A 27,806-nucleotide genomic window follows, 5' to 3' on the forward strand; every position below is an offset into this window, starting at 1 on the left:
ACACACGTTCCTAGCGGACTTTCCCGCGCCGCACACGCCGCCAACGCCTCACGGCAACGGACATCGCAGCGCGCGCACAGCGCCCAGCCCGCCCCCGGCCCGTCCGCGCGTGCGCAGTGCGTTGCGCAGGGCTGGCTCGCTGACGGGCGGCTCCGCCCCGTTGCCGCTACTATGGCTGCGGCCGGCCGGGTGCGGGGCGTCGGTCCGCCGCCTGACCGCGGCGGCTCTTAGCGCTTCCCGCGTCCGCGTTTTGGCCGTCGCGGGGCGGGAGAGCCGGGGAGGGAGGGAACCGCTCCCTCCGGGAGAGCCGCGGCCATGGACGAGCAGAGCGTGGAGGTGAGCGGCGGGCGGCGGTTGCGCTCCGTCAGGGCGCGGCCCAGGTGCGCTGTGCGGGGCGGCGCGCGGCTCCGCGGCGTAACGGGGCTCGGAGAATACGGAGCCGGGACCGCGGGCTGCGGTGCCGTAACGGAGCCGGGTGGCGGGCAGGAGGTGCGGAACCCGGGAAGAGAAAATAATCCAAAGGAGGAGCGGGTCCTTGAAGAAAAGCGTCGCAAAATGGGCGCGAGGTGTGCGGGCGGGATGTTACGGGATGGCGGTGCTGAGCTCTGCGTGCGAAGCAGGCGGTGACAGTAGGAACCGTCTGCCCTTTTCCAGAGCATCGCCGAGGTGTTCCGATGCTTTATTTGTATGGAGAAGCTGCGCGATGCGCGGCTCTGCCCTCACTGCTCCAAGCTGTGCTGCTTCAGCTGCATTCGGGTGAGTTTGCTCCTCGCTGTCGTTAACTTACAAACGTACGAGCTTAGGAGCTGCTCTTCAGCAGGCGGTGTGTTCTGTCTTGCCCTCCCTGTGGGGTTCTGAGCGTTCCCTGTCTCTGCACGGTGCTCTCAGCAGGCCCTGTTGTGTTCAGCAGCCCTCTGCTCTTAAGGCACAGCTGTCTTGTGACCCTTCCTTCAACGTTCCTTCCTCAGCCACTTGTCTTTGTGTGGAACTTTCTGGTGGAGAAACATTCAGAGGTCCCACGTGGGGTTGACCATTGGTCTGCAGGTGTCTAACTTGTGTGCCAATAGGGGAAAATAAGTTATGGCAGGAATTCCTGATCTTTGAAGTATCTTTTGCTTTCTTTTGTTGCGATGTATTTGTTAGCCTTGAGCTCTGGGAACCTGCACCAGGTATGTACGTGGCTGCTGCTGGAACTTTGGGTGCTGCAGAATTCCTCTATTTGTTTTAACTGGATTGGTTTGAGGACTGCAGCTGTCCTGTTTCTAAGATACAAATAGCAGCTTCTTTTGTAACAAGTGGTTGAATAGTTTGATTTCAAATCTCTAAAAAAGGAAAAGTAGAAGACTAATGAAAAGAATTAACTCATAAATAACAATAGATTGTTCTTGCTTGCAGTTCTTTCCCTGCTGTTTCTTTAAAAACTTTCCTTTTTTACTTCGTAGCGTTGGCTGACAGAACAAAGAGCTCAGTGCCCTCACTGTAGGTAAGGGATTTTGAACACTAGGAATACATTATCTGTGTGAATCGAAGGTGGGATGTATTTTCCCCTAAGGAAGGGGAGGTATTTGAGAAAACAGCCAATCGTTTTTGCAGAACTTCATATTCAGCTTTGAAAGTATTTAATGTGTAATTTTTAAAAGGCTTGTAAGGAGGTAAGTATTTCTGTGTTTTACAGAGGTGTTCATTGAAGCACAGCTGTAGAGATGGCTGAGTAATGGGAGAATTGACATGCTGAGCAATGAAATATCTGCCAAGTGTTATCCAGGCACACGTGACTGTAAGGGTAGTTCTGGTGCCCCTGTGTAGCTGTGGGGTGGTTTGACCTTTCTTCCTCCAGTAAGAGCAAGCCAGCTTAAAACACCGCATCGCTGTGTGTCTGAAACAACTACTGACTTTTTGAGTGATGTGGATTTGGTGAACTGATCTCATGTCAGTGTGCTCTGCTTGCTCCTGCAGCACGGTTCTCGCTGTAACTCTCAGCAATGCTTCTTGCAGAGCCCCACTGCAGCTCCGAGAGCTCGTCAACTGTCGCTGGGCAGAGGAGGTCACGCAGCAGCTCGATACGCTTCAACTGTGCAGCCTCACAAAGCATGAAGAAAATGAGAAAGACAAGTAAATAGAGCATTCCTCACATGAAGGGTTTGCAGTTTGCCTTATGGGAATGAGCTTTTAATTTCATCTTGTTTTTGTTAAGTCAGGGGACAGTTTTCTGATTTAAAGGCTGAATTGTGCCATCGCTTAATGGTCGTAATCAGTGTTGTCTCTGAAAGTTGGAGTTCATTTCTGTCATAGTAGCACATAAAGCTCCTAAACTATACTATTTCTCACTTGGATGAATAGAGCTTAAATGAGAGGAAATGTGAGCAGAAGCATTGAGAAATGGACAGAGACTAATTGTGTGTAATTTCTGCAATACCTGAAACTTGGTGGAGGAGCAGGGGAGACGCACTGGAGGTTTGCCTGGGCTGTGCTGGGCTTGCTGATAGGATTCTGAGCTTGATTCAGGATGGTAACCTGTACCTGCTGAGCATAAATCTTAAATCTGATTTTTATTAATACACTTTTTTTTCTGTGGGATACTTCCTGACAATACTAAGGATGTTTATTTTATAAAAGATCTTTGTTGACTGTTCTTGCGAATCTACGCTAATGCTTCATGCTCTACTGGAGTTCTGGGCTTTATTGTAAGCATTCTCTGTGTTTGATACGTTGTTTTTCTGTTTTGCTTCAGGTGTGAAAATCACCACGAAAAGCTCAGTGTGTTCTGCTGGACCTGTAAGAAATGCATCTGCCACCAGTGTGCGCTCTGGGGAGGAATGGTAAGAGCAGCCTGCTGGAGTGCTGCAGGGTGCTGCAGTGAGGAGTGCCAGCAGCGAGCCCAGCTGCAGTCTGAGGAAATGGAGAAGCTACGGAACTTAATTTGGCTATTGAGTTACCATGCCAGTACTATAGATGTGCATGCTTTTATAACTCAGTGTGAATGTGGGTTTCTTGTGTTTCTAATTAGAGAAGCAAAGTGAAGGAAAAAAAAAAATATATATATATTATTGAAAAATAATGTGAAAAAATAGAGAATATATATATATATATTATTATTATTATTATTTTGAAAGGAGACTAAAATAACAAGGAAGGTAACAAGCTTCAGGATGGGCAAACAGTAGGTGGTGAAGAATTTTATGGGTAAAGGAAGAAATCTTTCTCAGAGTATTTAGATAATGTTATGGAAGCATCCTGGGTAATACTCCTGAATATCTGCACAGGTGTTCTAGCATTGCAGTTCACCACACCGTTTATTTTCCTCTCAGTAGAATATTTCAGGGAGAGACTGCTGCAGTGCCTTGGAATATCGGTGGTTGAATGCTGCTTTTATTTGGGAAGGCTGTTTTAGTAGGAATAATCCTTCTGTCTCTATTTGATTTGTTAGAGCTGCCCAGTGAATAAAGCAGTTTATTTTTGGAGGACTTCTTGACAGGAAGTTTGGATGTTATGAAAGCCAAATTCATGACTTCTTATGAAGGGAAGCGAGAGGCAGACTTCCTACTTGCTGTCTGCTTTGGAACTTTTCCAGAGCGAGTGATACATGAGGAGGCTTTCTTCCCCTCTGTCAGTAATTTAATAGGAGCAGACTGAAGTTAAAATGATATGTTCTAATCTCCTCTCTTGACTTATTTATTATCATTTTTAATAGCATGGAGGACATACTTTTAAGCCACTGGCAGAAATATATGAACAGCACGTCACGAAAGTGAATGAAGAAGTGGCAAAGCTTAGGAGGAGACTCATGGAGCTGATCAGTTTAGTGCAAGAAGTGGTAAGAAATTGACTCAAAATAACACCATGTTTTCCTGCAGTGTGCCATTGTCAGAGGATAATGGAAATAGTATTCAATTTCATATGCTCAGAGATATTTTTGGTGCCTGTGCACAGTTGATTCTGTGAAAGTAAACAGATTATCTCAGAAGTTTTCACTTCTTAGTTGCATTTACACATTCTCAATGTTTTTGCAATTGTCAGACAGAAAGGTGTGTGTTGGCTAGCAGGGAATGTATCTCTTGTGCGTGGTATGTCAAACTAAACTCAAGCAGTTCCTTGAAAGGTTATTTTTATAAACAGTAAAACATAAAACGTGCAGTCTGCTGTGCCAAACCAGCACACAAATGCTTTGTTATAGCAGATCTTATTCCCTTTCCTCTGGGAAATTAAAATACAAGTGTACTTAAATACAGCCTGTTTTTGAACAAGTGTCAGTGGTTCCTGGGTGTGCTGCAGCTCAGGCAGCTGTTAGCTGTACTCAGTGGTGGCTTAGCTCTGCTTCAGTGCAGAACTGAGTTCACTTGGAGGTATTTGTAAAGTGTAGAGAAATCCCTTGCAAGAAGAAGGGCACAAGTTCTATCCAACTGTTCCTGTTTCCAACAAAGTAATTCTTTTTTCCTATACTGCTGAGGTTACAGAAGAAGCACTGATAGTTGTATTTTCTAAACTGGATGCTGAATAATCTTTGAATGGTGAATTTGTATTGAGAAAACGTTGCTCAAGTTTGTTGTTAACCTTTGGTTACCCACCAGAGGGCAACACTTCTGTGTTCAGTAGCAGTTGAAGGATGTGTAAAACAACATAATGAAGTACTGAGTTTGGCAACAGTAGCTGTAATGTAGCTCATCTAAAACACATTCCTGTTTTCTTATTCTAAATGTGCACGCTTGAGTTCATTAAGACCAGGATTTTTATTTTTTTTTCTCAAAGAGAAGGGCTGGAAGGGGCTCTAGGAGGCCTTGTTGCATATTTAACGTGTGGCAACCCTGCCTTGTGGCAGCAGGGCTGGAACGAGGTGATCTTTAGGGCCCCTTCCAACCCATTGTATGGATTTATGATCTCCAGGCTCTGGAAGATCACTGTATAATCGCTGGGGTCGTTTAAATGAGTAAAATGTGCAAAAGTGTGAGTAGTTCCTCTTTATCCATGTTTGTGTTTGTTTTTTCCTGAACCCTCTTTTAGGAGAGGAACGTGGAGGCAGTGCGCAGTGCAAAGGATGAACGAGTTCGGGAGATCAGGAATGCAGTGGAGATGATGATTGCCCGGCTGGACACTCAGCTGAAGAACAAGCTCATAACACTGATGGGTGGGTGTTTGCCTGATCTGCTGTGAGTGGGAGCCATGTGTTCAAAATGTGTAAATGTGCTGAGAAACTTCCTTAACCTTGGATCGTGGCTGCTTGTGCCATGTAATGGGGTTAAGCTGGGAAACTGACAGAAAACTACCTACAGTAGGCCTTGTATTTAATATTGTAGTTGCTGTGCAGCAGCCCTGAGTTTCTGGAGGTAGCTTGTTCTGTTAATTACAAACTCCTGTATAATAAACAGCTCAGAGAACACTTAAACTTAATTGGAAGTTATTTAGAGCTTTGTCTCACAGTGGCAACCTGTTTCCATGATCTTTGGTGTTAGCCCAGAGAGACATCTTTGTTATGCTGCCTCCTCTTAATGTAATTGAAAGAACTTGAAGTTTCACTGTTGCCTGCTAAGCAGCCATTCAGAGCCACGTGTGTGGGCAGTCTGCAAATGAAGAGCAGGGCATCTGGAATCAGAGTTGTAGTTTAGTTCCTAATGCTTTCGCTTTTGGAGGCTGGTCACTTGAGTTCTTTGGTTTCAAGAGAGGTGAGATGAGTGATGGTTACTGAAGGTTACAGGAGCAACGCTTTTAGAAAGTGTTTTTATTTTGACTTTGAGTTTTCCTCTGCAGGCAGCAGCTCCCTGCGTGCTTTGCTCACTCAGTCTTTCATCTGTGCTTCTGTGTGCCTTGTCTTTTCCACGTGTGCTTTCATGCTGATAAGTACACAGATAGCAGCTCATACTGGAGATGGCAGCTCTGTGAGATGCCAATCTCTTTAGACAGTCTTGAAATGTTACACATCTGAACTCAGTCTTGCAAGGTACACAACCTCACATCAGAGCAAACGAACAAATATGTTGTTGGCCCTGTATCTGTGTTGTAAGGTTTGTTTTAAGGTGTATGGCTTGAAGGTCACTCTTAGAATTGTGGCAGAAAGCCTTGCGTGTCCAGATGAACATTTCCTGTGTAACACCTCTTTTTCTAAGGATTACCAAGCGTTCTTGGGGCACTTAATGTGTGATAGTGACAAAGTAAATCCCCATGAGAAAAAAACAGACATGTGACAGAGCTTTTTTGCTCTTCCTTGTCTCAGGCTTCATGCTAATTGAAGTTCACAAACACACTTAAATGTTTGGTTTTTTCTTTTTTCCATTTGTTGGCTGTTCTTTTTGTTGTTGTTTTTAATGAAGAAAACAAAAATCAAAGTCTGGAGAAATGGTGGACTTGCAAAGTGTCTGCTCGTATAAAAGAGATTCCTAAAGGAAAGCAAATGCAGTGAAGTCAGTCCTGCTGTTTTTTGTTCAAAAAAGTGCCCTGAAACAACAAACCTGCCATTTCTGGGACACAGAGAATGTTTCAATATTGTCTTAACCTCAAATGAGTTCATTGCTACAGCTCTAATTAAAAACGTAGGCTTGCTTTGAAAATGCTTTCTCAATCAACCTTGGGAATGTGTCATCTTGTTTTTAAACAGGTCTTCCTGTCTTTAAACAGGTCAAAAGACATCTCTTACCCAAGAAACTGAACTTCTGGAGTCCCTGCTTGAGGAAGTGGAGCATCAGGTGATTATGAAAACAGCTGGAATGTAACGTTTGTATGTATAACACGTGGACGGTTCTTCAGTTGACCTTCTTTCTTATTTACTTATTTTTCAAGTGTTACTTGAAGGGGTGACTATTACTTGATATAGAGCTATTTGTTTGAAATCCAAAGTGGCCACCATCTGTTTTGCAGTGATGGTGCAAGCATCCTTCTTCTTTCTGTGTTCCCTGATAGTTACGGTCATGCAGTAAGAGCGAGCTGATATCCAAAAGTTCAGAGATCCTGATGATGTTCCAGCAGGTTCACCGGAAGCCTATGGCCTCATTTGTCACTACTCCTGTTCCTCCTGACTTCACAAGGTAAGTGTTGCATTTCCTCTCTGTTGCAGTTGTGAGAGGCATCTTGTAACTGCTTTCCTAGGTACAAAATAGAGGAGGATTTCCCATGTCCCGAGAAACAGATTTCAGCTGTATGGAGGAGGACACTGTAGTGAGTCTGGGAGGTAGGATGTATGTTGATGTGCATAAGCCTTGTGTAAAACAAGGGCAGGTATAGCAATGTGTGGGTTTAAAGGAATGGGTGATGAATTTCTGATGGTTAGGTTGGTTTCAGAGAGATTCCCTGATAACCTCCTCTGGTGCAGGGGAGCCGTACCTCTCTGCCATGCGAGAGATCTGGTAGCGTGGTTCCGTTCATTGCTTGGCGTTGAACTTGGTGTCCCTGACTCAGTTTGTGTCCAAGTTTATTCACCAAAAATGTCCAACTGTGTGCCTTCCCTTAGCAGCCTACGCCTCACTTGGGCTTTCTGTTCCTGCAGGGCCTGTGTCATAAGTCTGTATCCCTGCTGGGGACTCAGAACAGTGGGTTCCAGCTGACTCGATTTTTCTTTTTTTTTTTTTCCTTCCCTTTTACACTTAGTTTGTCAGTTGTTACACTGGTTTGTCCTTTTTCTCTAATTAATGGGATCATTCAGTATATAATTGCAAGGCTCTCCTGAGATGCCTCTGCAGGTCACCTTAATATTTAGACAAAATCACTTCCTAACACTTCTTCGTAAAGAGAGTGCTGTTAGTGCTGGGCTCTGGGGAGGTTGCAGAGTTTGAGAAAGCTGGCTGCCAGTCATCCCCATAAAACTGCAAGCCTGAGAAATCTGAGCAATTGATTTGAATCCCTCAAATCAATCTAGGCTGCTTTTAAATGCAATCTCAAGTTGCAATGGTTGTATTGTCCTGAAGTGTCTTCTGAAAAAAATTTAAAGATCTCTCTAAGGTAAACTTCAGCTGAATGCTCATCATCCAGTGAGGTATCTTGTGCTCTTGAAGTAGAAGCATTTCAGTTTTATACTTAACAGCAACAGCTTCACGCTCCTGGTGCTACCAGTGAATTTGATATGAAATTCAATCTATTAAGAGGTTGTTATTCAATGTATTCTAATGTATTTTTTTTCCTCCCAGTGAATTGGTTCCAGCCTATGACTCAACTACTTTTGTATTGGAAAACTTTAGGTAAGAATGGATCTTGTGATATTTCTTGGACTCTCAGGAGCCATTTTCTGTTTCTTCTGTTCATGTGTGATATTTTTTTTTAAACACTGAGTCGCCTTTGTTGAAAGCTGCTGGATGTGACAGACTTGGTCAAAATCTGATTTCCCAGGTGAACAGCAGTTAATCCTAGCTGAATTGGAAATTGATAAGGATTTTTAATTATAAAGACGAGGTACTTATTGCTCCTTATACAAAGGATTGGGTAATTTTGTAAGGAATACATATATTCTTAAGGACTTAACACTGTGTGTGGCCTCGTGCTACACATCTGTGCAGCAGGAAGGATGGTCCTACAGAGTGCAAGTGTATGTGCAGTGTCTGGAGGGTTTTGCTTTGTCCCAGTAGCAAATGTTTTCTCTCCTCTCTCAATAGCACACTGCGTCAGCGAGCAGATCCTGTTTACAGCCCACCTCTTCAGGTGTCAGGACTTTGTTGGAGGTTAAAAGTTTACCCAGTGAGTTACGTTTTCAACTGAAATTGTCATTGCATCCAAACTCCCTGAGTGACCTGCGTGTGCTTCTGCTGTGAGGAGACATCAGTTGGTTTCTCTTGGTGGCAGACATGGGCAGAGGGATGGGGAGGGGAGGAACGTAAGGCTGCAGAATTAATCATGAGCAGGCGGGGCGTTCCTCTGCCTCCAGATATCCTTTACTGAAGGCTCTCAGGGAAGTTAATCTGGTTAACATGTATGCACAGTGCTGTATTCTAGCAGTACACAGGTGGGCTGCTGTGCAAGCCTTCAGGGTGATGGGCATTCAGGATTGGCTGTAAGGTGTGTTGCTAGAAGGCTTTAAAACTAATTTTCAAACGGTAAGTTGAATCTCTTCTTCAATCCAGGGGGTTAAAATTGAGCCATTCCTTGTTCTTGATTGCAATGAGGGTAGAAATTTCTGTCATAATGTTTTTCTCTGGTGATTCAGACTTGGTTTCTCTGTTAACTGACAACGTTTTCATTGTTTGTTCTTCTGAAGAAGTAAAAATGACTTCCTTCCAAAAATGGAGTGACTTTGAAGTGCAGCTTTACATAAAGTACTTCAGAACTAATATTTGACCTGAGCTGTTTTCATCTTGAGAATTCAAGTGGAAACTGGACAGATACAAACTGATGTGTAAACTTGCAGCTGTTTTTACTTCTTTTTCATTCATATGTTAATTGTGCTCCAGTGCACTGACAGCTGTTTGTCCATTCAGTCTGCCACTCAAGTGAACTCCTAATTTTTAATAGAATAACTAAAGCTCTGCTTTGAGTTTTGAGTGATACAAATAAAGTGTTTATGCATTTCCAGATGAGAACTCTACACTGATTCAAATTACAGGAAGAGTTCTAGGTCACAGGAGACTTTAAAAAAAAATAAAAATCAAAGCTGTAGTGTATGAAACAGAGTACTGCTGAAAATCTGATGGAAACTACTTTCTGAAACTACTTCCCAAACCTTCAAGAGTGCATAGAGGTGGGTTTTATCTGGTTTTGGCTTTATTTGTAATCAGTTAATTTCTTTATTTTATGTTTTTTCAAGGATGGAAATGGAGTCGTACGGGGCTACTACCTGTCTGTGTTCTTGGAGCTGTCAGCTGGCTTGCCAGAGACATCCAAGTAAGCAAACCTCCTTTGAGAACAGCAGTGACTTTTGATGTTGTGTTTTCTTGGTGGTTTTTACTTTTCTATTGCCAAAGCATCTGAAGGGTTTGGAAAAGAGCAGCCTCGAGTCCTGTGGTGTTGCAGGGGACTGGTGAAGTCATTGCTGAAGACTGGTGAGATTCCTGTTGGCTGTTGAGCCTGAAAATATTTTCAGGCTGTTACTCAGTGACTTGTTCAAGGAAGGAAGCAAACTGGCTGAACACCTGATGAGAGATTCTGTCTCGTAGCGTTCCGTTGTAGGCTTGGTTTACCAGATGACTCCCTGTTCCTGCCTTCTTTCCCCAGTTCTCTTATCTTCAGTAACATCTTACAACTGAGTTGAGTCACCTCTCCAGGTGGACGCAGCTTCTCAGGGAGGGCAGTTTGCTTTGGCCCAGTGCGTTCAGCAGTTCTGACCTCTTTGTTTTGATCTTTACCTTGTGATCTTCCTACATGTAGGTATGAGTACCGCGTGGAAATGGTTCACCAGTCCACCAACGATCCCACTAAAAACATAATTAGAGAGTTTGCCTCTGATTTTGAAGTTGGAGAATGCTGGGGTTACAACAGATTCTTTCGTCTAGACTTGTTAGCCAACGAAGGCTATTTGAACAGACAAAATGACACTGTGATACTAAGGTAAGGAAGACATGGTGGGGGGTTTTGTGCTATTATTTCATGAAGTATATGTACTACTGAGGTAAAAAACAATTAGTTGAACTTAAAGTGATTGTGACATGATTTTCATAAATGGATTTTACTGTCATAAGTGTAAAAGGAGCAAGCTTGCTAAAGTGAGTAGAGAAAAGTTGGTATTTATTTGAGAAGGAGCTATGCTTGACACTGCTACTCCCTGAGTAGAGATCTGTAGGTAACTCAAATGAGAAAGAGGATGTATTCTCTCTCTCTAGGTAGTGAGCATGGGAGAGCTTTGGGAATGAAGGAAAGAAGTCTGTAATGTAAGAGGTAATGCTGCAATATCAGGACAAATGTAGGAACTTTGTTCATCTACTTCAGACATCACTACACAGACCTTCTCTTGCTCCTGTTAAATGCTTTGTAGTGTGTTGATTTTGCTAGTGTTGGTTTGGGACAATAACATAATGTCTCTCCTGTAATTGTTTCTGCTATTCATTGCATTCAGGATAGTGAGTACAGAAGTACTGTTCATGGAATCACAGAATAGCTTGGGCTGGAAGTCACCTTAGACATCATGTAGTTCAACCCTGCTGCTGTGGGCAGGGTTGCCCTTGCGTGATGCCTGTTATGATGGCATTTCTGGTCATCCAGTGTTCTTATGCAGGGCTTTTCTGACTTTGTCAGAAAATTGAGACTTCTCAACTGTTGTTTTGAAGGTTTCAGGTGCGCTCACCAACCTTTTTCCAGAAGTGTCGAGATCAACACTGGTATATTGCTCAGTTGGAAGCTGCTCAGACAAGTTATATCCAACAAATAAATAATCTCAAAGAAGTAAGTTTGATGTATATTGATATAAAATCACTTTTTGTTGCCTCATAATTAACTGTTTTAAGTTATGGAGCTGATATTTGGCGTTTTTGTTTACCTGGGTAGCCACATGTACTGTGCCTTGATGGCATTTAATATATGTGCAAGTCAACCAAAAGGGTTTGATGCAATGATGCTGCTCCATTGTTATCTTCTGTGTGTGTTTCTGTGTGTCTCTCTAATTAAGAGGCTCGCAATTGAGCTTTCCCGGACTCAGAAGTCACGAGGCATTTCACCCCCAGACACTCACCTCAGTCCCCAGAATGATGATGGACAAGAAACAAGATCAAAAAAGTCTGGACCAAGCACTGAAGCACTGCTTGAGAACGTTGCTGCTCCGGGGTTAATGAGAGATAACAAGGAAGAGGATGAAGAGAAGATACAGCATGAAGACTTCAGTGTAGGAACTGTCTTTATTTTGCCTTCTCTTGTGTGGCTTTTTATAATAGGTTAGCAGTAGAAACACTTGTGAAGTTTTGAATTGTAAATGAGACTTAATGTCTGTGGAAATAGGAGACAATGGGTTTGACAGTTAGCAGGAGGTGTCTCAGGGATGTTCTGGAACAGAGCTATGTGATCGCTGTAAGGAGGTTTCCCAGTTGCAGCTGAGCAATGTAACTTTCTTTGTCACCAGCTCTTATTGTGCTTTCAGACCCATCACTTCTATCTGGCAGGGTGGCACCGCTGCAGGAGAAGGATTCTGTTTGTAGCTCTTGACAAAAGCAGTGCAGTCTGAGTGAAATGTTCTTGTTCTTTAGCATGAACTCTCTGATGGTGATTTGGATCTTGCTGGAGAAGACGAAGTGAACCACCTTGATGGCAGCAGCTCCTCAGCTAGTTCAACGGCAACCAGCAACACTGAAGAGAATGATATTGATGAAGAAACTATGTAAGTAACTTAAAATCACAGGTAATCACCTTGTGTTTCCCAAGCAGTAAAAATTCATTTGTTACACAGAGTTATGGTATATCTGTGAGTCAGTGCAACATAAGGGATGTTTCCTGTGCTGGAAGCAACATAAGCTGATGTTAAACAAAGAATTTTCAGGCACTGGTTCTTTACTTACTGGTCTCTTCCTTTGCTTTTATAGTGCTTCTGTTTTTGGTAGCCTGTAAGGATTCTTTGACAAAACAGGAAGGAATTTGTTTCTGTGCTGATCAGCACCACAATGAAATAGAGCTTGGTGTTAGAAAGTGATGCAGTAGGAGTGGAAATAAGGTAGTTTCTGAAAAGCAGAGAACTTCATTTTCTTAGCTGATGCACTGATGTCAAATCTAGAGCATCTGTTATAACATGAGAATGTGTTGTAACAAGTAACAAGCACAGGTAGAGAGGTTTACAGGATGAGATTTTACAGCCTGGATCTGTGTGATACTTTTAGACTCCTGGTTATTAGTCAGCCGTTTAATTAACGCACTAATTTGTGTAGTTTGGAGTGCAGAAGGAACTATTCATGGTGCTTTGTGTTTTTCTCAGTGGTGCGTGCCATAATGTGTAATGGGAGCAGCCAGAATCTAATAACTGTATTTTGTATGTAAGATGTAATTCTGCCATTTCCACCCCAATCTTCTCTTCAGGTCTGGAGAAAACGATGTGGAATATAGCAATAATATGGAGTTGGAAGAAGGAGATCTCATGGAAGATGCAGCAGCTGCTGCTGCTCCTGGGGCATCAGGTATGAAAAATAGCCTTCAGAATTCCTGTAGATGCGAAGCACTGCTGGACTTCTTCCCTGTTCTTTTTGGAAGCAACGTCAAGCTGTGTGTTCTGCAGGCATTTCTATTTTTGGAAGTGCTGCATCATGTAGTTTGTACTGATTATTGCAGTGTAGCAGAAACATCTCGTTGGTTTGGTTTAGGAAAAAAAACCATAAAAACGGTGGGGGGAAATCTGGAGATGTTTAAAATGATGTGGAAGTTAGGAGGGAGGTTTCTCTGCCTCTTAGAAAATCCTTCCATTTCAATAAAACGAATTTGGAAGGCTTTTTTTCACTCATATCTGTGTGGCCTCCAAGCATGTGATGCATTCACTCTAGATTTTTATGCACTATAAAACCTGAACTGTGTGGAAGGGAGTGAATAATCTTAAAAGTCAAGAAGAAAGATATTTAAATTGTTAAAATAGAAAGATGTTCTAAGATCTCATGCCTTCTGGAGACCATTATAACCCAAACTGTGAGCTGTAGGCTAAGACTCTGAAATGTTGAATGTATGCATATTTCTGTATGGTAGAGATAACCATAGAGATGACCTGATCAGAACTGACACCAGAAATGCTGCAGAGGAAGTCTAATGGGACAGGTGAAAAAGGTAGAAGGTTTATGTGTGTGCCTTGAGAATAAATGCCGTTTGTATTGATTTGTTAATTGATTGATCCAATCTATTTATTAAGAGATTTACATGGAAGATATGAGCCAAACACTTCTTTTCCTCCCTTCCTCTCCCGTGGTGGTGCTTAGCTTAAAGATTGTTGAAGTAAATCTGACTGCTTTCAGAATGCATAAGGGGATGAAATAATACTGATATCTTGTTAGGTTTCTTGGAGTGCTTCTGTGCCTGATCTGCTTGAACTCTCCAACTCTTGTCATTCACACCCATGCTGTGTCCCCATAACTCTTCCTTAGGTACCAGCCATGGCTACACCAGTGCAAGTGGAAGACCTTCGAGGCGAGGAGGAAGTGCCCTGGGCTCAGCAGCTAGCAGCAGTTTACTGGATATTGATCCCTTGATTTTAATCCACCTGTTGGATCTGAAAGACAGAAATGGTATGGAGAACCTCTGGGGCCTCCAGCCACGTCCACCTGCCTCTCTTCTACAGAGCAGAGGTAACTGCACCTCAAATCTCCATTTCATTCCAAACTGGAGCTGTCTCTTGAGAATGCAATTCCAGAGGTAGTAGATTTGTGGAGATCCAGAAGTAGATTTGTGGAGAGGGAAAAAGAGAATGAGGGGCCATCATTTTCACTGATAGCTAGACTTCCTGTCCTCATCTGTGCTCATCAGAATGCTGCATCTCAACACGTTCATTGTCTTGATGGGTGACCTCAGCATGAGAACGCTGTATGACTCAACTGAAAACAGAAGTGTTTATCAGGGAGCATCTTCTTGTCTCGTCTAGGGGGATGAGACTGACCTGGCTGGCTGTTTTGTGTGGTAACATTGTAGTGATGCATTTCGTGCAGTTCATTTCAAAAGTTGCTATGGGGGATGCATGAAAGGCCCTTTTCTGGAAGGGGTTAGCAGTGGAAGACAAAACAACTCAAAACAGCTATCTGCTGAGAAAAAGCAGTTACACCTCGTGCTTCACACAGTTTGTACACTTAGTGGTTGAGATTACTGGGAGCACAGTGTATGTCAGCAGGGAGATAAATCCTGGAATTTACTTCTATATGAAAAAGGCACTGAAAACTGTTAAAAAGCAAGCAGAGGGCAAAAAGGAGATGGGCTCAGGCAGGAAAGTGATGAAATTCAACGGCTTAAACTGAGATGCTGCTGCATTTTGAGCTGTACTACTTAGGCAAGATTAGGCTCATCTTTTGTATTTAATGGGTTTTTGGTGATCTTAAGCTACAAGCCATGCAGCTGGAGTTACCTGCTGCTGATGTACGTGTGTGGCTTGACTGTTCCCAGATCTTATTTGAGTCATGCAAATGAGAGAAAGCTGTGGTTGTATTTGGAGTTTGCTGAGCTTCACTTTCTAAGTTGAAGGTGTGGAAAAGCTCAGAACAGCTGAATTTGCAATAAAACGGTTATAGGACTTGTAGCACTTCAAACAGACATCAAAGGTGATCAATTTCTATCTAAGCAGCATGCAGATTTTCTCAGGTCTTGGTTCTTTGGCACAATTTTGTGGTGTTATGTACTTAAGGGGATTTTTCCCCTAGTTCCAGATTTCAGTGAGTTTTACATGTTAATGTGAAATGGTGGTGGTATGAGAATCTGCTATGGCTTTTAACACATTTTATAGAAAACATTTAACAAATTTGATGTTTTAATTAGAAACCAGGCTCATGAACTCAAGCTTATCTGGCAGCATAGGCTACTCATCTGTCATAAGAATTTATGCCTCAGTATCAGAGGTCCTGCTCTTTGTGAAGAGCAAGGTCTATGCCCTTCCTCAGACAGGATAGAAACGTGCTGTTCCTTGGTTGTGCCATACTAGTATCCTAAATTACAGGGCTGTAAGTGTACAAAAGAAAGCATCTCATCTCTTGTATCCACAGCAGGGCAAAAGGTAGAACTCTTAGGGCTATTAAAAATGCCCATTTTTGTCTGAGAACAGTTTACTTACCTGTTGAGTTCAACTCTTCCCTTTGGTGAAGCGTCGTCGTACTCTCTCAAAGATCGGGAGCTGCGGAGGCACCAGGCCATGTGGCGCGTGCCGCCGGACTTGAAGATGCTGAAGAGGCTTAAAACTCAGATGGCTGAAGTACGAAGCAAAATGTCTGACGTAAAAAACCAGCTATCAGAAGTAAGGAGCAGCAATGCTGGCTCGTGCGATGGGCAGCCCAACTTCTTCTCCATTGAGCAAGGAGCTTTAGCTGCCTGTGGAACAGACAGCTGCAGCAAGCTGCAAGAAATAGGCATGGAACTACTGACCAAGTCTTCAGTGACCAGCTGTTACATCAGGAACTGTAAGTACTCAGAGGAGGCAGTGGGACATAGACGCTCTGTAAAATAGGAACAATCTTGTGGCTTGCATTGAAATGTGGTCACAGCAAAGCTTGGCATTTTGCTGTTCCAGTTACCACTCCTCATTCTTACACTTAGAGAAGTTCCTGCAGCACTGCCACAAGCTCAGGGAACGGTGAATTTAAGAAGCCACAAACAGCATGAGAGGTGCTTCTAGTTATCCTTATCCTTTCTATCTTCCAGCTTGGGGGCTGGAAGCTCCCAGCTTACTTAAGCTTTCCTCCATCCCATTTGACAGGAAGGATGGAGGAGTTCTGTGCACGATGGGGAGCTGAGCTCCACGTTGGTCTCATTGGTCACTAACCTCCCTTAAAACGAGCACAAACAGAATGCTGTAAGCAGTTTGGTTGAATACTTGTTGCATCTGAAATTGTGTTTGCAGCTGTGAGTAAGAAGAGTAATTCACCCAAACCTGTTCGCTCCGGAGCAGCAGGGAGTCTGTCTCTACGAAGAGCTATGGACTGTGGGGATAGTAATCTTCGGTTAAAGGGAGATGGGCAGACTTGTGAAGGTAAGCAAGCTCATCTGTGCTGTGTTGTATCTGTTGTACAGGAGGTTTTTGTTGTTTTTTTTTGAGAAGTCCTGTATGTGGCAACTGAAGTTTTCCTGAAACTTGGCTGGGTCTGTTTGCAAACGTAACTAATGCTGCTGTGCCAGCACAGACCTGTGGTAGTGGCCTGCTGTGGGAAGCACAGGAAGATGGTGCACGCTGTGTGACCAGCCTCTGTGCCTGATTCAGCCTCATTCACCACTTGAGTGGCTGCTTTGCTCCTGCCGAGCAACCTTGCATCTGTAGCTTGGAAAAGTAGTGAAGAGAGTGTGATACTAGAAGTTGAACTTTAACTGCATGAGCTGGGGAAATAGAGATTGTGTGTGTGGTCAGATAATGTGCACAGGTGGTACCTGCATCCTGTGTGATGCTTAAAATGTGAGGTTGTAGGGGAGGGCGTGCTTGTGCACGTTGAACTGAACAGTGATGTAAACTGACTGGATTGACTCTTCTGAAAGTGGGTGGGCTTTGAGCTTTTCTCCCTCTTTTCCCAGGTGGAGTAGGCAGCTCAAAGTCAAGCAGTCGGCATCACTGCCCCAGGCCCCTGGTTAGCAGTAATGCTTCTGAGGCACTGCCTAAGCCAGAGGAAAGGCCTTGTGAAGGGTCAGATTCTGATGCGGGAGTTTCTGGCTTAAATGGTTTGGCTGCTGTGGAGAAGACCAGAAAATCTGGTGCTGTAGGGTAAGGATTTTTGTGTGTTCTCCCCTCCGTCTTGTCCTTTCTTCTCTCCTTTCCCTTGATCTTTGAAGAAAAAAATGCCAATCTGCTGAAATGAGTGCTTGTAACAGCGAAGAGGAATTGCTTCAAAGTTTAATTGGCTGCTGTTCTTCCTTATGGATATCAATTTTTGGTTCTGTAACCAGAGTACAGGTTGTACTTTTCTTTTTCTTCTTTAATTCTGATCAGCTGTTGGTGTGGTCTGCTACTTTGATTAGAAAGGTGGGCACAGTCTCCTGTTCCACGATTCCCTGCCATAATATCATCTCACTGAAGGTTTCTTCAGAGAAAATTCTTCACTGGACTCTTCAGCAGTTTCATAATAACTGTTGTGTAACTAAGCTGAGTGCAATGGAGTACTTAATTTTTTTCTAAATAACAAAAAATCCCTTTTTTAATAAATATTCACCATAAACTTTGAAGGATTTTTTTTAGATTTTAAGTACTTTTAAATTAGTCAAAGCTGGAAGTGGATGTGGCTTAATGAATTAAACAAGATGTGGCACTGAAAGGAGTTGGTGTTTTTTTTTCCAGAGCTGTATGAAAGCCAGATTTCTAACGTGGATTTCTGTATCTCTCCTAAATCTTCAGATCAAATTCTAAAGGCTATCGCACTGAGGGGACGCAGTCGGGTGGTTTGGAAGACAGCTCTGAAACTGGGGAGCTGCAGACTGTGCTTCCTGAGGGAGCTTCAGCAGGACCAGAGGAAGGTAACTTGGATGTTGCAAAGGAAGAAAGCAGTGTTACAATGCTTCCAGTCTATGGTCATTTGTTTCTGTAATGGAAGTAGCTTGAAGGGGAAAGGATGAGAAAACAGCAGCTGTTTCTGTGGCTGCTGAACTTTGCTGTAACGTTTAGCAGCTGCAGTATAAAGCTAAACGAGGGGGGGGAGCACCTGTGTGCCACTGCTGTCCATGAGCAGTGATGTTATGGTACAGCATGAATGCAGAGACCTAGCAGGTAATGTGACACGGTGCCTTCTGTTTTCTGGACTTGCTTTTTTTACCTCTTGCTGTGCCTTGGGGTCTTTTGCTGTGCTGGTTGTTATTGTGACCTTGAAAATAACTTATCTAGTTAAACCAGCAATCAGTGACCTTGGCTTTCAAGTCTTCTGCTTTCAGGGATGCACCACAGTGGTAACTACCTCCACACTTGCACTAGAACCCTCCTTCAGCAGTCCATTTGTACTGGGTGTTGTGGTACATAAGCCAGTTTCCTTAGAGACTTGGAGGAAACTTCCCCCCCTCCCTTCCTGCATCCTTTCCATGCTGGAAAAAAGTATTATTGGCATTCTTTTTGAAAGTCCACGTAGAAGAGTTTTTTCTTATCTTGCTAAAACTCTCCTGCCTTCCACCCCTGCACTAATTTGAATTTCAATGACTGAATTGTAGCACAAAGCCTATATTAAGGTGCCAGCATCCATCTCTATCTGCAGTGTGCAATATTGTGTGGGAGTTGGCATTTACAGAAGGTCTCTCAGTGACAAAACTGAATTTCTGCTCTTAGTCACTGCAGCGTGATCATGATGTGCTCCTGCAGTTCTCCTGTTATAGCAGAGAGTCTAAACAGGAAAATGTTTTAAAAAGTAAAATACTTCATTGTTAAAAACACCAGGAAACAAATATTACTTTTTTTTTCCTTTCAGAGGAAAAAGTGCAGTAAAGTTGGCATCTCACTTCACTGCTTGCTTTCTCTTTGCAAAGAGTGTCAACACTGGAGAAGTAGAAGAGCAGAATGTACTCCTTTGGTCACCCCTAAAATTGTTTGAAAGGGAGGAGAAGGTCTTTGGCTGGTTCCATTGTGCTCCCATGTTCTGGCAAAATAAAACAAACCACCTTGACTTCGAGAGCTGTGGTTCCCTTGTGTAGGAAGGACACATAACAGAGTATTGCTGCTTGAGCAGCGGGTTGGTAGAGCTGAGTAGATGGTCGAAAAAGCCACCTTCATATTCTGTCCTACTTGTAGGCAGAGCAGCTGGCGGGGAATGCAGCTCAGACAGGAAGGAACCTGAGTCTGCTCTCAGCTGGTGGCATGTTGGAACTGCTCCTCTTAAGTTACACTGCACAGCAAAACTAGGCTGATTCCAAAGCTGTTCCCTGCTGTTCTGTCGATTTCATTAGTGCTCTAGTAAACACAGTCAGTTTGGAACCTGCTTTTTCTTGGTCTCTGATAACTCTTGCATGTGAGAAAATCAAATGCTTTAGCTATGAGATTTACCACTGTTGTTTTTGCTTTTGTTAGATTTGTTTTGTTTCTTTGGCAGGTGGGTCGTGTCAGAAGCACGTCCTTCATCTCCTGCCAGGCATGAGCAGTGACAGTGACATTGAATGTGACACAGAAAACGAGGAGCAGGAGGATGCCACCTCCACGTCGGAGGGGTTTAACCATGCCTTCTCTGTGCAGTCCTCAAGTGAAGGTAAATGGGTTGTGTGAGAAACCTTCCCAGGTGCTCCTGCGGGTGCCTCCGTGTGCCTGTTAATGCAGGCTGCTCCTGCAGCAGAGATTACTGGAGATGCCTTAGAGGTATTAAGCACAAGTAAGAGCCAATAAGATTTAGAACTCCTCTCTTGGGATCCTAATTAAAAACAGATCAAAACAGGAGACGGGAACTCTTTGTAGCCTTGAGAAGTCAGCTTAGGTGAGTCTCCCAGGGGAAGTGTTGGAAAACCCATAGCTCTAGTCCTTCTGAATTGGAACTCCCTGTGTACCAGCACTGATACTAAGTAGGCTGCAACTTCAGGGACTTAACCACTGTCTTAGGCATGAATTTGCATTTTAATTGGCAGGAGTGTGCTTTGAGAACCTGACATGAGTTTTTGAAACAGCACTGACGTTTCTCTGAAAAGCTTTAACCTTCTGATGAAATTGTAAGCTGTAAGGTGACATCTGATGCTGGATGAAGCTGGGTTTTGGCTTGAGTAAGCATCTCGCACAGCATTAGCAGGTGACCTAACGGCTCATTTAAGTAATTGGCTTACTGCTTTGCTGTATGTCTGCAGCAGGCACTAAAACTTGACAACTCATCAGAATAATCAAAGCATCACTCATATCTGTTTGACTGAAGTGACCTTTAAATTAATGTCCTAATGTGGTGCCAAAGGCATCGGGTACAGCTGTGTTGGTGATTAAGTACAGTACAGCAGTGCTTGCAGCTGATGGAAAGTGAACTTGCTCTGTTCCAATTGCTCACCTGATGAAGGTAACAAATGTTGGTTGGTTTGTTTTCAGCTTCAGAGCGGTGCTCAGTGTTCCCAGGAGGTGATCAAATGGGTTCTGATGACCGCAGCTTCGTTAATGGAGAAGACACCACCAGGTATTTCTAACTGTTTGCCTTCACTGGCTTCTGGCGTGGCTGTAGCCCTGGGATGCACCTTTCCCTGCTGCTCCTGGAGCTGCAGAGAATAAAGGAAACGTTCCTCTTTTGTTTCCAGTAGACAGATGGGTGTTTGCACAGCCTGCCACAGGGGGATGACAGTGTGGCTGACCTGCCTCCTTCTGGCTGTTCAGCATCTGCGTTTTTAAGGCAGTCCTCAGAAATGAGGTGGTGCTGAGGAGGGAGCAGCTGAGTTGAGCATGCTTATGTAACTGCCAGGAGGGAGCTCCTGTTGGGTTTTGGAATGTAGCGTAGGATTTTTGGATTGTCAGGCTGTGTCTGTTGAAGCCTTAGTGCCCTGGAATGAGGGCGTCGCTGAAAGCTGGCTTTCTCTGCACCAGATAGAGGACGGCGCTGGGGCCTGAAGACTCGCTGGGTCGCGTCCTGGGAAGACATACATTTATTCACTGGAGCTTAGTCCAAGGCTGTTGTTCATGGCTGTGTGTGCACTGCATTCTGTCGTACCATTGTGTGGTTCATCTGCAGTCATCTTAAGTCTGTTACTGGGGCAAAATGGCCTTTGAAGGCCTCATTGTAAAGGCTGCATTCCTGCTGGCTCTGCCAGCTCCAGCTGCTCTGTAAAGATGTCCAGAAGGTGCTGGAGCCCTGTTCCAGGATGTGTTCTGTTGTCACTGGAATAATAGCTGATGTCTGAACATCCTTGCTGTAAAGGCTATGAATGGATGGTGTGAGACTGCTGCCTCCCTGCACTGCAGCGGATGGAGGCGGCCTGAAGTAGTGGGCACAGAAGTTGTTTTCCTCAGTCTGTGATGTGGACCAACCTGAACTCATTGCCAAACTTTCTGCCGCTGTGCATTGCGTTTTGAGCTGCTAAACTACTTGTGAAGCTATGATGAAAGCCGAGTAACTGGTTAGTGGAAAAGCATGAATAACTGTCTGATAGTTGTCCTCGTCTCATCTGACTACTGGTGTTTGTTTTTGTATGAACGTCCCACAGTGCAAGTGCTGTACAACTCGTAGTTTAAAACTGTTTGCACTTTGTTAATAAAATGAATGTTAAAATCTGATGCGAAGTTTGAGGTGTTTGTGTGTAAACATGGAATGTAACAGAGACCATCTGTTAGGTGCAGCAGCGCCCTGTTACCCCCTGCTAACTGACTGGTTCTTCAGCAGTGAATGGTGGTGATGCCTGGCTGAGTACAGAACTTTCTTCTGTGGTGCTGCTGACTTCTTTTTTTTTTTCTTGAATTATTTGATGAATGTCCATAGAGAATTCTAAAGCTGTGCATTCACGTAGAACCTCCTTGCTTCCTTAAGAAGCCCCATGCTTGCTCTTACTGCAGTGAGTCTTTCTGCTGCTTAGCTGAAGGAAGGAGCTGCAGCTTTGCTGTGAGTTATGCACCCCTTGTTCCTGAGTACTGGGCCTGCGTTGAGCTGCAGGCCACGAGCACAGAGTGGCATGCTGATTATCACATGCAGCTCAATTAGCTGTGATTGCTGAGCTCTGCCTCTTCAGCACTCGCGGATGCTTTACTCTTACTGAGGGCCCAAGCTGAAGGAAATTACTTGAATTAGCCACATGATCTGTTCTGGAGTTGGTGCCCAGCATCTGCAGGGACAGGAGGAAGCAGTGCTCTGGTGCCTTGCTGACCTCACGAAGAACTTGTGTGCTGCTGGGTTTTATCCTAGAGGCAGGGAAGGCTTCCGAAGCCTTAGTGAAGCGACTGATTCTGGAGCTGGTCCTGAAAGTGCCTGTGCTGTAACAGCACATGGCCTGTAGAACAGACCCCCGAGAGCTGTAATGGGCAGCTTTTCTCCCAGTAGCCACACCTGATAGCCCAGCAATGAGTTATGTTTTCTTCTCTATGTAGAATTTCTTCTCTATATAGCACAAAGAAAGTCTTTCACCAAAATGAGGACAGCAACCACCATCTGGATGAAGTCTTTATTAGCTTTTAAAGAAACAGACGAGCTGGAGCGTGGTTTAAATTACTGTTTTATTAAGATACTGGTAAAACTTCAACAGTTTTTGTATAAACAGCTTCATAAATAAAATATGGATGACTAATACATGGTTATAACTATAAACTCATATGTGAACTGTAGAACAGAATCGCAGAGGGAAAGTCCCAACATTGCTAAATGATGAGCTTTAACTTATTCACGGCACAAAGAACATGTTAGTTTCACAGACAGGTGCTACAGGTGGGTGGACAGGAGCACCCAGTGCTGCAGCTGCCCCACGCCTGGCCATCTACAAGTGGAGGTGCTCAGGGTGGGCTCAGCCAGCTTCCCCTGTTCCCATTTCAGGATCTCTGCTGGAGTGAAGGAGAGGGAGAGAACAAAACAAAAACCAAAAGAACCACTGACAAGATGCAGTTGCGACGTACAATAGTTGTACTAGGCCCTAAGAGGTGGGATTCTTATTTTTCTTTAGCTTTAATGCTGGCGAGTATTATAGTGCGACTGCCTGATCATCAGGGACTGGAAAAGAGTATGTACAGTTGGAGGTTGTGTTGGTGCTTCATTCTTACTTATTGCACAGTATGAGGGTAGAACGTTTTTGTTCCTGTTGTAAAGAAGGTATGGATTAAAGAAAGATTGCCCTAAATTACAGGCATGAACAAAGCTGGGGTATCCCCTTTAATGGCTTTGTTTATGGGACTAGTGCTGAGTGAATAAATTGTGCTAAAACAGCCCCTAATTTAGACCAATCTTTCTTCTATTTTTTCCTGCAGACCAGTGCCAGGGTAGGGAAGATTTAGTGAAGAGAGAGTGGAGCTGAACTACAGCAGTCATATCTCTAAGCACGGAACTCGTTATGCCTCATCTTATCTGCCCATAGGACAGTGCATTTCTCACTGACACACAGTGTTCCAAAAACAGCGTGGAGTTTCTATGACAATGGGCCACCATAAACGTGGCGTAAGTTCGTCTGCTTTGACATTGTCCTTCAGTGTTCATAACGCAATCTAACTCAAATGCTGAATGGTTTTTAGTTGCAAGGACAATTGATGGCACTTCTAGGTAAAAGAAAAGTTATATACATGCGTTTCCACCCACCTTTAGTGCAAATTGAAATGGGTTAACAGCTCCCTGGTCTGGTGCTATACTGCTCTCTGCAACGCAGACATTCCTCAGAGTTGCACGTTCAAAAAGTGTGCACAGGAGACTTATCAGAGTGGGGATGAAGTGAACCCCTCTGGCACTCACAGTGAATAGCATACAAGCGAGTTTGGAGCGGCTTCAGGCAGCCTGAAGCCCATTGCTCAAAACCAGCATCAATTAAAAGAGAAATGTTTTCACTGCCTACCTCCTGGTTCTGCAAACACGCTCAATACGTAAACTGAAACTGATGCGGGTTGTGTTAATGCAGAGAGGGATACTTCAGCTCTTTATTGGAAAGATTTGTGATACAAATTCCACCACTAAGATACACGATAAAAATACAAAACACAGGTCACAGACAATCTCAGTATCAACAGTTAATAAATACAATTAAATACTTTTATATTAGCCTAATATTTTTACATTGTCACCAGATAGACAATCAAAGTACGAGATACAGAACACTTAGATACCATTAGAGGGGGATTATTGCTTACGTTAGCAAGCAGCAAATAAGGGCACAGGATTCTGAACTGAAGAGAACTACTTCCTATCACCAGTGGCATTAAGAGAAAACACTGCATTTCACAAAGCACTGCTTTTTTGTCTAGTGTGTAGAATCAAGAGCAGCATATATCAGACCAATAACCACTACTTTAATATTATAGAACTTTAAAGGACTTACCTTACAAATGGTTCCTATCTACTCTATAAATATGCAGTTAGTGAAGAAATGAACACTTGCTATCTATACAATGGTTTGTGTTTGTGTTTTTTAACCTGACCACACTGGAACTACGATGGCGGATTGTTCTCCTGGCAAGATAGATGGTGTGAGCAGCAGAGTTGTTGATGAATCCACACCTAAAAAGCTTTATCCTTCCCCAAACAGCACACGCGCAGTCCAGCGCTCTTCAACCGCTCCAGCAGGCTGGGAAGAAGTTTTGTCCTCCGGGACACTTTGCCCTTCCAGTTCAGTCAAGAATCGCGCTTACACACCGCCATTCTTCTCAGACACACCAGTCAGCTACAAGATGGACTTTCAACGCATTATTATTACTGTGAATAATTTAAAACAAAGGCACCACAGAGATGCCCCAGAGTTGCATATTTCACCGTTTCTCAAATTTCCTTAGTAAATCTGACTTGGAACATATGCTGCAGCTAAAGAGAACACAGAAAACAGCTAAGGCTTACTAAGATGACAGATAAGAGCCAGTGATCCCACAAGATTTAAAAAAAAAAAGTCTGAAAAAGATCAAAGGAATCTGAAGCCACACTCCAACTCCTGGTTACTCACAAAGCCTTTTGCTATTCATAACATTGCTTTTAAAATAGTGCATCAAAGACAGAAGAAGCAGAAATTGGCGGAATTCAAACCTTGCCATCTCTTTGTGTTGGATAATCTCCTGACTACTTAATATTAAAATACTTTGCAAATGCTAGCTAAATACTAATACTGTTATTAAATTATTACTGCTAAAATGATATGAATTGCACAATAAATGCTCACAAAGACTTATTTATTCATACTCCTCCTTATTGTAACAAGTAATAGTAACGGGATGCCTATTCAGTGGAGCTGATGGGAATAGCCTGCTCACTTACGTCCTCATTCAGTGCTCCCTTGAGGGTTTAACATCACCTCGAGAGCAGGGCAGAGCTGGTGGGCACTGTTTGATCCCAAGTTTGATCAGCAGCCCTCTGTTACTCAGTATAAGGTCTGCTGCCATTCCTCACTTGTCTTTCTGAATTCAGGTTGGACCAAAGCAGAGCTGTGGATTGTCAGAGAATCCCACTCCTGCACTAACCCCCGAGCGCATCCCCTGCTCATAGGCATCCATGGCATTTCCATTTGCTTTGGATCGCTCCAGCAGCCCTTCTGACACACTGTGGAAAGCATCAAATTGCAGCACTGAAGCTCCTGGCAGGTGCAGCATCTGACTGTCCTTCATGCTGCAACCCGATGCTCAATTATGCCACTGCCATCTAGAAGTCATTGCTGCAGCCAAACAGCTCCTGAATTGCTCGTTACTCCTAGCAAGCAGCTCTCTGATTTGCCTTGTGGAGCGACAGCAGTGCTGTACTGAACATCTCCACAGATGTGGTTTCTTTTAAGACCTGAGATGAAGTTACGGTGGAGAGAGGTTGGCTCAAAGCATGAAGCACAATCATATTTGATTAAAACCAACTGAGAACAGTTTCCTTAACTGACAAAGAAGAAAAATGCCACTAAAAGCACCAGAAATATACGACATTCCCTATGCTGCGCCTCTAGCCATAGGAAATCTTTGTTTTAAAAACTACAAAAACAGTTTTCTTCATATTCCACATTTTATCTTACAAGAAAAAAAATAGGTAAATTATGAGTCTGTACCTCAATGGGAGTCTGAGAACAGAGTAGCAGGAGCTTAGTTTGTCCATTCCTAAGGTACCTGGTAAAACCCTGTATGGCTTTTAGTCTTTTACCTGCAAAAGTGGATGTAATTTTCTGATTCATCTTAATGATAGCCTGAAATAAACAGAAAGCAGAACAGCAGAACACAAAATAACCCACGCGACCTGGACTTCTATGGAAACTTCCTCCCCACTCTAAAAAAAAAAATATCAGCAGTTCTAAACCAGAACCTTTCTTGACATATTGCTCCATAGATGCATCTCAGGTGGGTTCACCTTCCTGCAGTTCCAAGGACTGTTCCCTCCCAGTGTCTGTTCCCAGGACCCAGCTATTCAGCTTTCACTGGTGAGTGTGACTAATGCTGTGTGTGCGGGTGGCTGTGGCGCTGCTCGGGCGGCACCACCAGCAAACCTTGTGGAAATTGAAACAACTACATTTGTTAATTCCTAGATCTATTTACACGTGGTTTGAGCTTTGCAGGAGACTGTAGCACACTTCTGAAATGCCCACCTTTTTTCGCTTCCTGATGATGCCGGTTTTATTTTGGGAATGTCTATTTTGGGAGTCTGAAGGGGAAACACAAGGGAGACAGTTACATCTTACAGCATCGATGAAGGTACGCGTCTGGTATACAACGACTTTGTCTTCGCGTCAAAAACGCGCCCTCACTGTAAGCGTTAGGACTGGGCAGCCTCCACCACGGGGAGCGTCTGACCAACAGCCTCGTGCTGCCACGGCTTCGGACAGGCGAGGGCAGAGCCGACCCCTCAGTGTGGGAAGGCTCGCGAGCCAAGAGCGGCGTGTGAGACTTTGGTTTGAGCCTGGCTCCTCGTCGCCTCTTCCCGGAACAGAATCGGAAATGAAAGAATGCAACTCGTTTTCCCAAGGACTTGAACAGTTCGTCTTCCAGCCCAAAGGAGATGGGGGTCAAACCCTTCACCCTGTAGATGCTCCGCTCTGCAGCACGCAAACCAAGAGCAGCGCTGTACTCCCTGGGGTCGCTCTGTCCGCACACTGATGATGTGCTCTCTGGTGATTCGTTCTTCACTGTTAAGCCATTAATCAAGCTTGCATTCTTTGGTATACCAGGACTAAACACTTGAATTGGTGGCAGGTATTTGGCACTATTGGGCGTACTAGTTTCTGTTTTTGTCAGGTCTAAATAGCCTTGATCATCGAATGGGTTAATGCCGGACCCTATGCTTAAGCTAGTTCTATCAGTGAAGGAATCCACTCGTCCTTCATAGCCTAGGTCAGCAGGTGCTGAGCACTGGTGCTGGGGCCACGGTCGCTTGCATTCTCCATGGTTTTCCTTATCCTCCCCATTGTCTTCTTGCCCACCTTGAAAAGAGTTCTCTGTCCAGTCCGACTCCTCACTAACGCTGACTGCCGCATTCATGTCCCTGAGAAATACCACAATGACAGTAATGTTGTCGCTGGAACCGGCATCCCGAGCAGATGCCACTAATTTATGTGCTACCATGCTGCTGTCACCATTATTTTCCTTTAGATGGTCAGCCACCACTTTGACTGCCTCATCGGGATTGACCGTGTCATAGAAACCATCGCAGGCTAAAATGAGGTAGTCTTCAGAGCCATCCAGTACAGTGGAGGCAGAGTCTGCGTCCCCACAGATGTATGGCTTGTGCTCAGCGTCCCCTGTGGAAAAACAACACGTACACAAG

General features: G+C 44.0%; 2 protein-coding genes across 6 annotated transcripts in view; one reads left to right on the top strand and one right to left on the bottom strand.

Moving 5' to 3' along the window:
• Positions 1–142: 142 nt before the first annotated feature.
• TRIM37 (tripartite motif containing 37) lies at positions 143–23,906 on the top strand. 5 transcript variants are annotated; one of them, XM_052689228.1, is made up of 25 exons: positions 143–336; positions 655–756; positions 1,443–1,483; positions 1,996–2,112; positions 2,732–2,819; positions 3,692–3,814; positions 4,999–5,122; positions 6,607–6,674; positions 6,889–7,013; positions 8,109–8,159; positions 8,571–8,652; positions 9,716–9,792; positions 10,276–10,455; positions 11,172–11,286; positions 11,510–11,722; positions 12,081–12,211; positions 12,901–12,998; positions 13,947–14,147; positions 15,645–15,956; positions 16,397–16,525; positions 17,059–17,245; positions 17,873–17,991; positions 19,545–19,697; positions 20,510–20,594; positions 22,926–23,906. In XM_052689228.1, exons 1-25 carry the CDS (start codon positions 316–318, stop codon positions 23,008–23,010), a joined length of 3,027 nt encoding a protein of 1,008 aa, XP_052545188.1. In that variant the 5' UTR covers positions 143–315; the 3' UTR covers positions 23,011–23,906. The 5 variants fall into 5 exon arrangements, with proteins under 5 accessions (XP_052545188.1, XP_052545185.1, XP_052545184.1 ...); XM_052689225.1 differs by lacking the exon at positions 22,926–23,906 and adding an exon at positions 20,996–21,682 and having other exon boundaries at positions 15,666–15,956; XM_052689224.1 differs by lacking the exon at positions 22,926–23,906 and adding an exon at positions 20,996–21,682 and having other exon boundaries at positions 144–336.
• PPM1E (protein phosphatase, Mg2+/Mn2+ dependent 1E) overlaps positions 22,596–27,806 on the bottom strand; it is a 58,222-nt gene continuing 53,011 nt past the window's right edge. Inside the window, exon 7 of the mRNA XM_052689229.1 lies at positions 22,596–27,780. Within this exon, the coding sequence (XP_052545189.1) occupies positions 26,714–27,780 (1,067 nt within the window). The 3' untranslated portion in view covers positions 22,596–26,713. The remainder of the gene's footprint in view (positions 27,781–27,806) is intronic.

Source organism: Tympanuchus pallidicinctus, unplaced genomic scaffold (genome assembly GCF_026119805.1).
Source record: "Tympanuchus pallidicinctus isolate F22 unplaced genomic scaffold, pur_lepc_1.0 scaffold24, whole genome shotgun sequence".
In the NCBI taxonomy this organism is placed as follows: domain Eukaryota; kingdom Metazoa; phylum Chordata; class Aves; order Galliformes; family Phasianidae; genus Tympanuchus; species Tympanuchus pallidicinctus.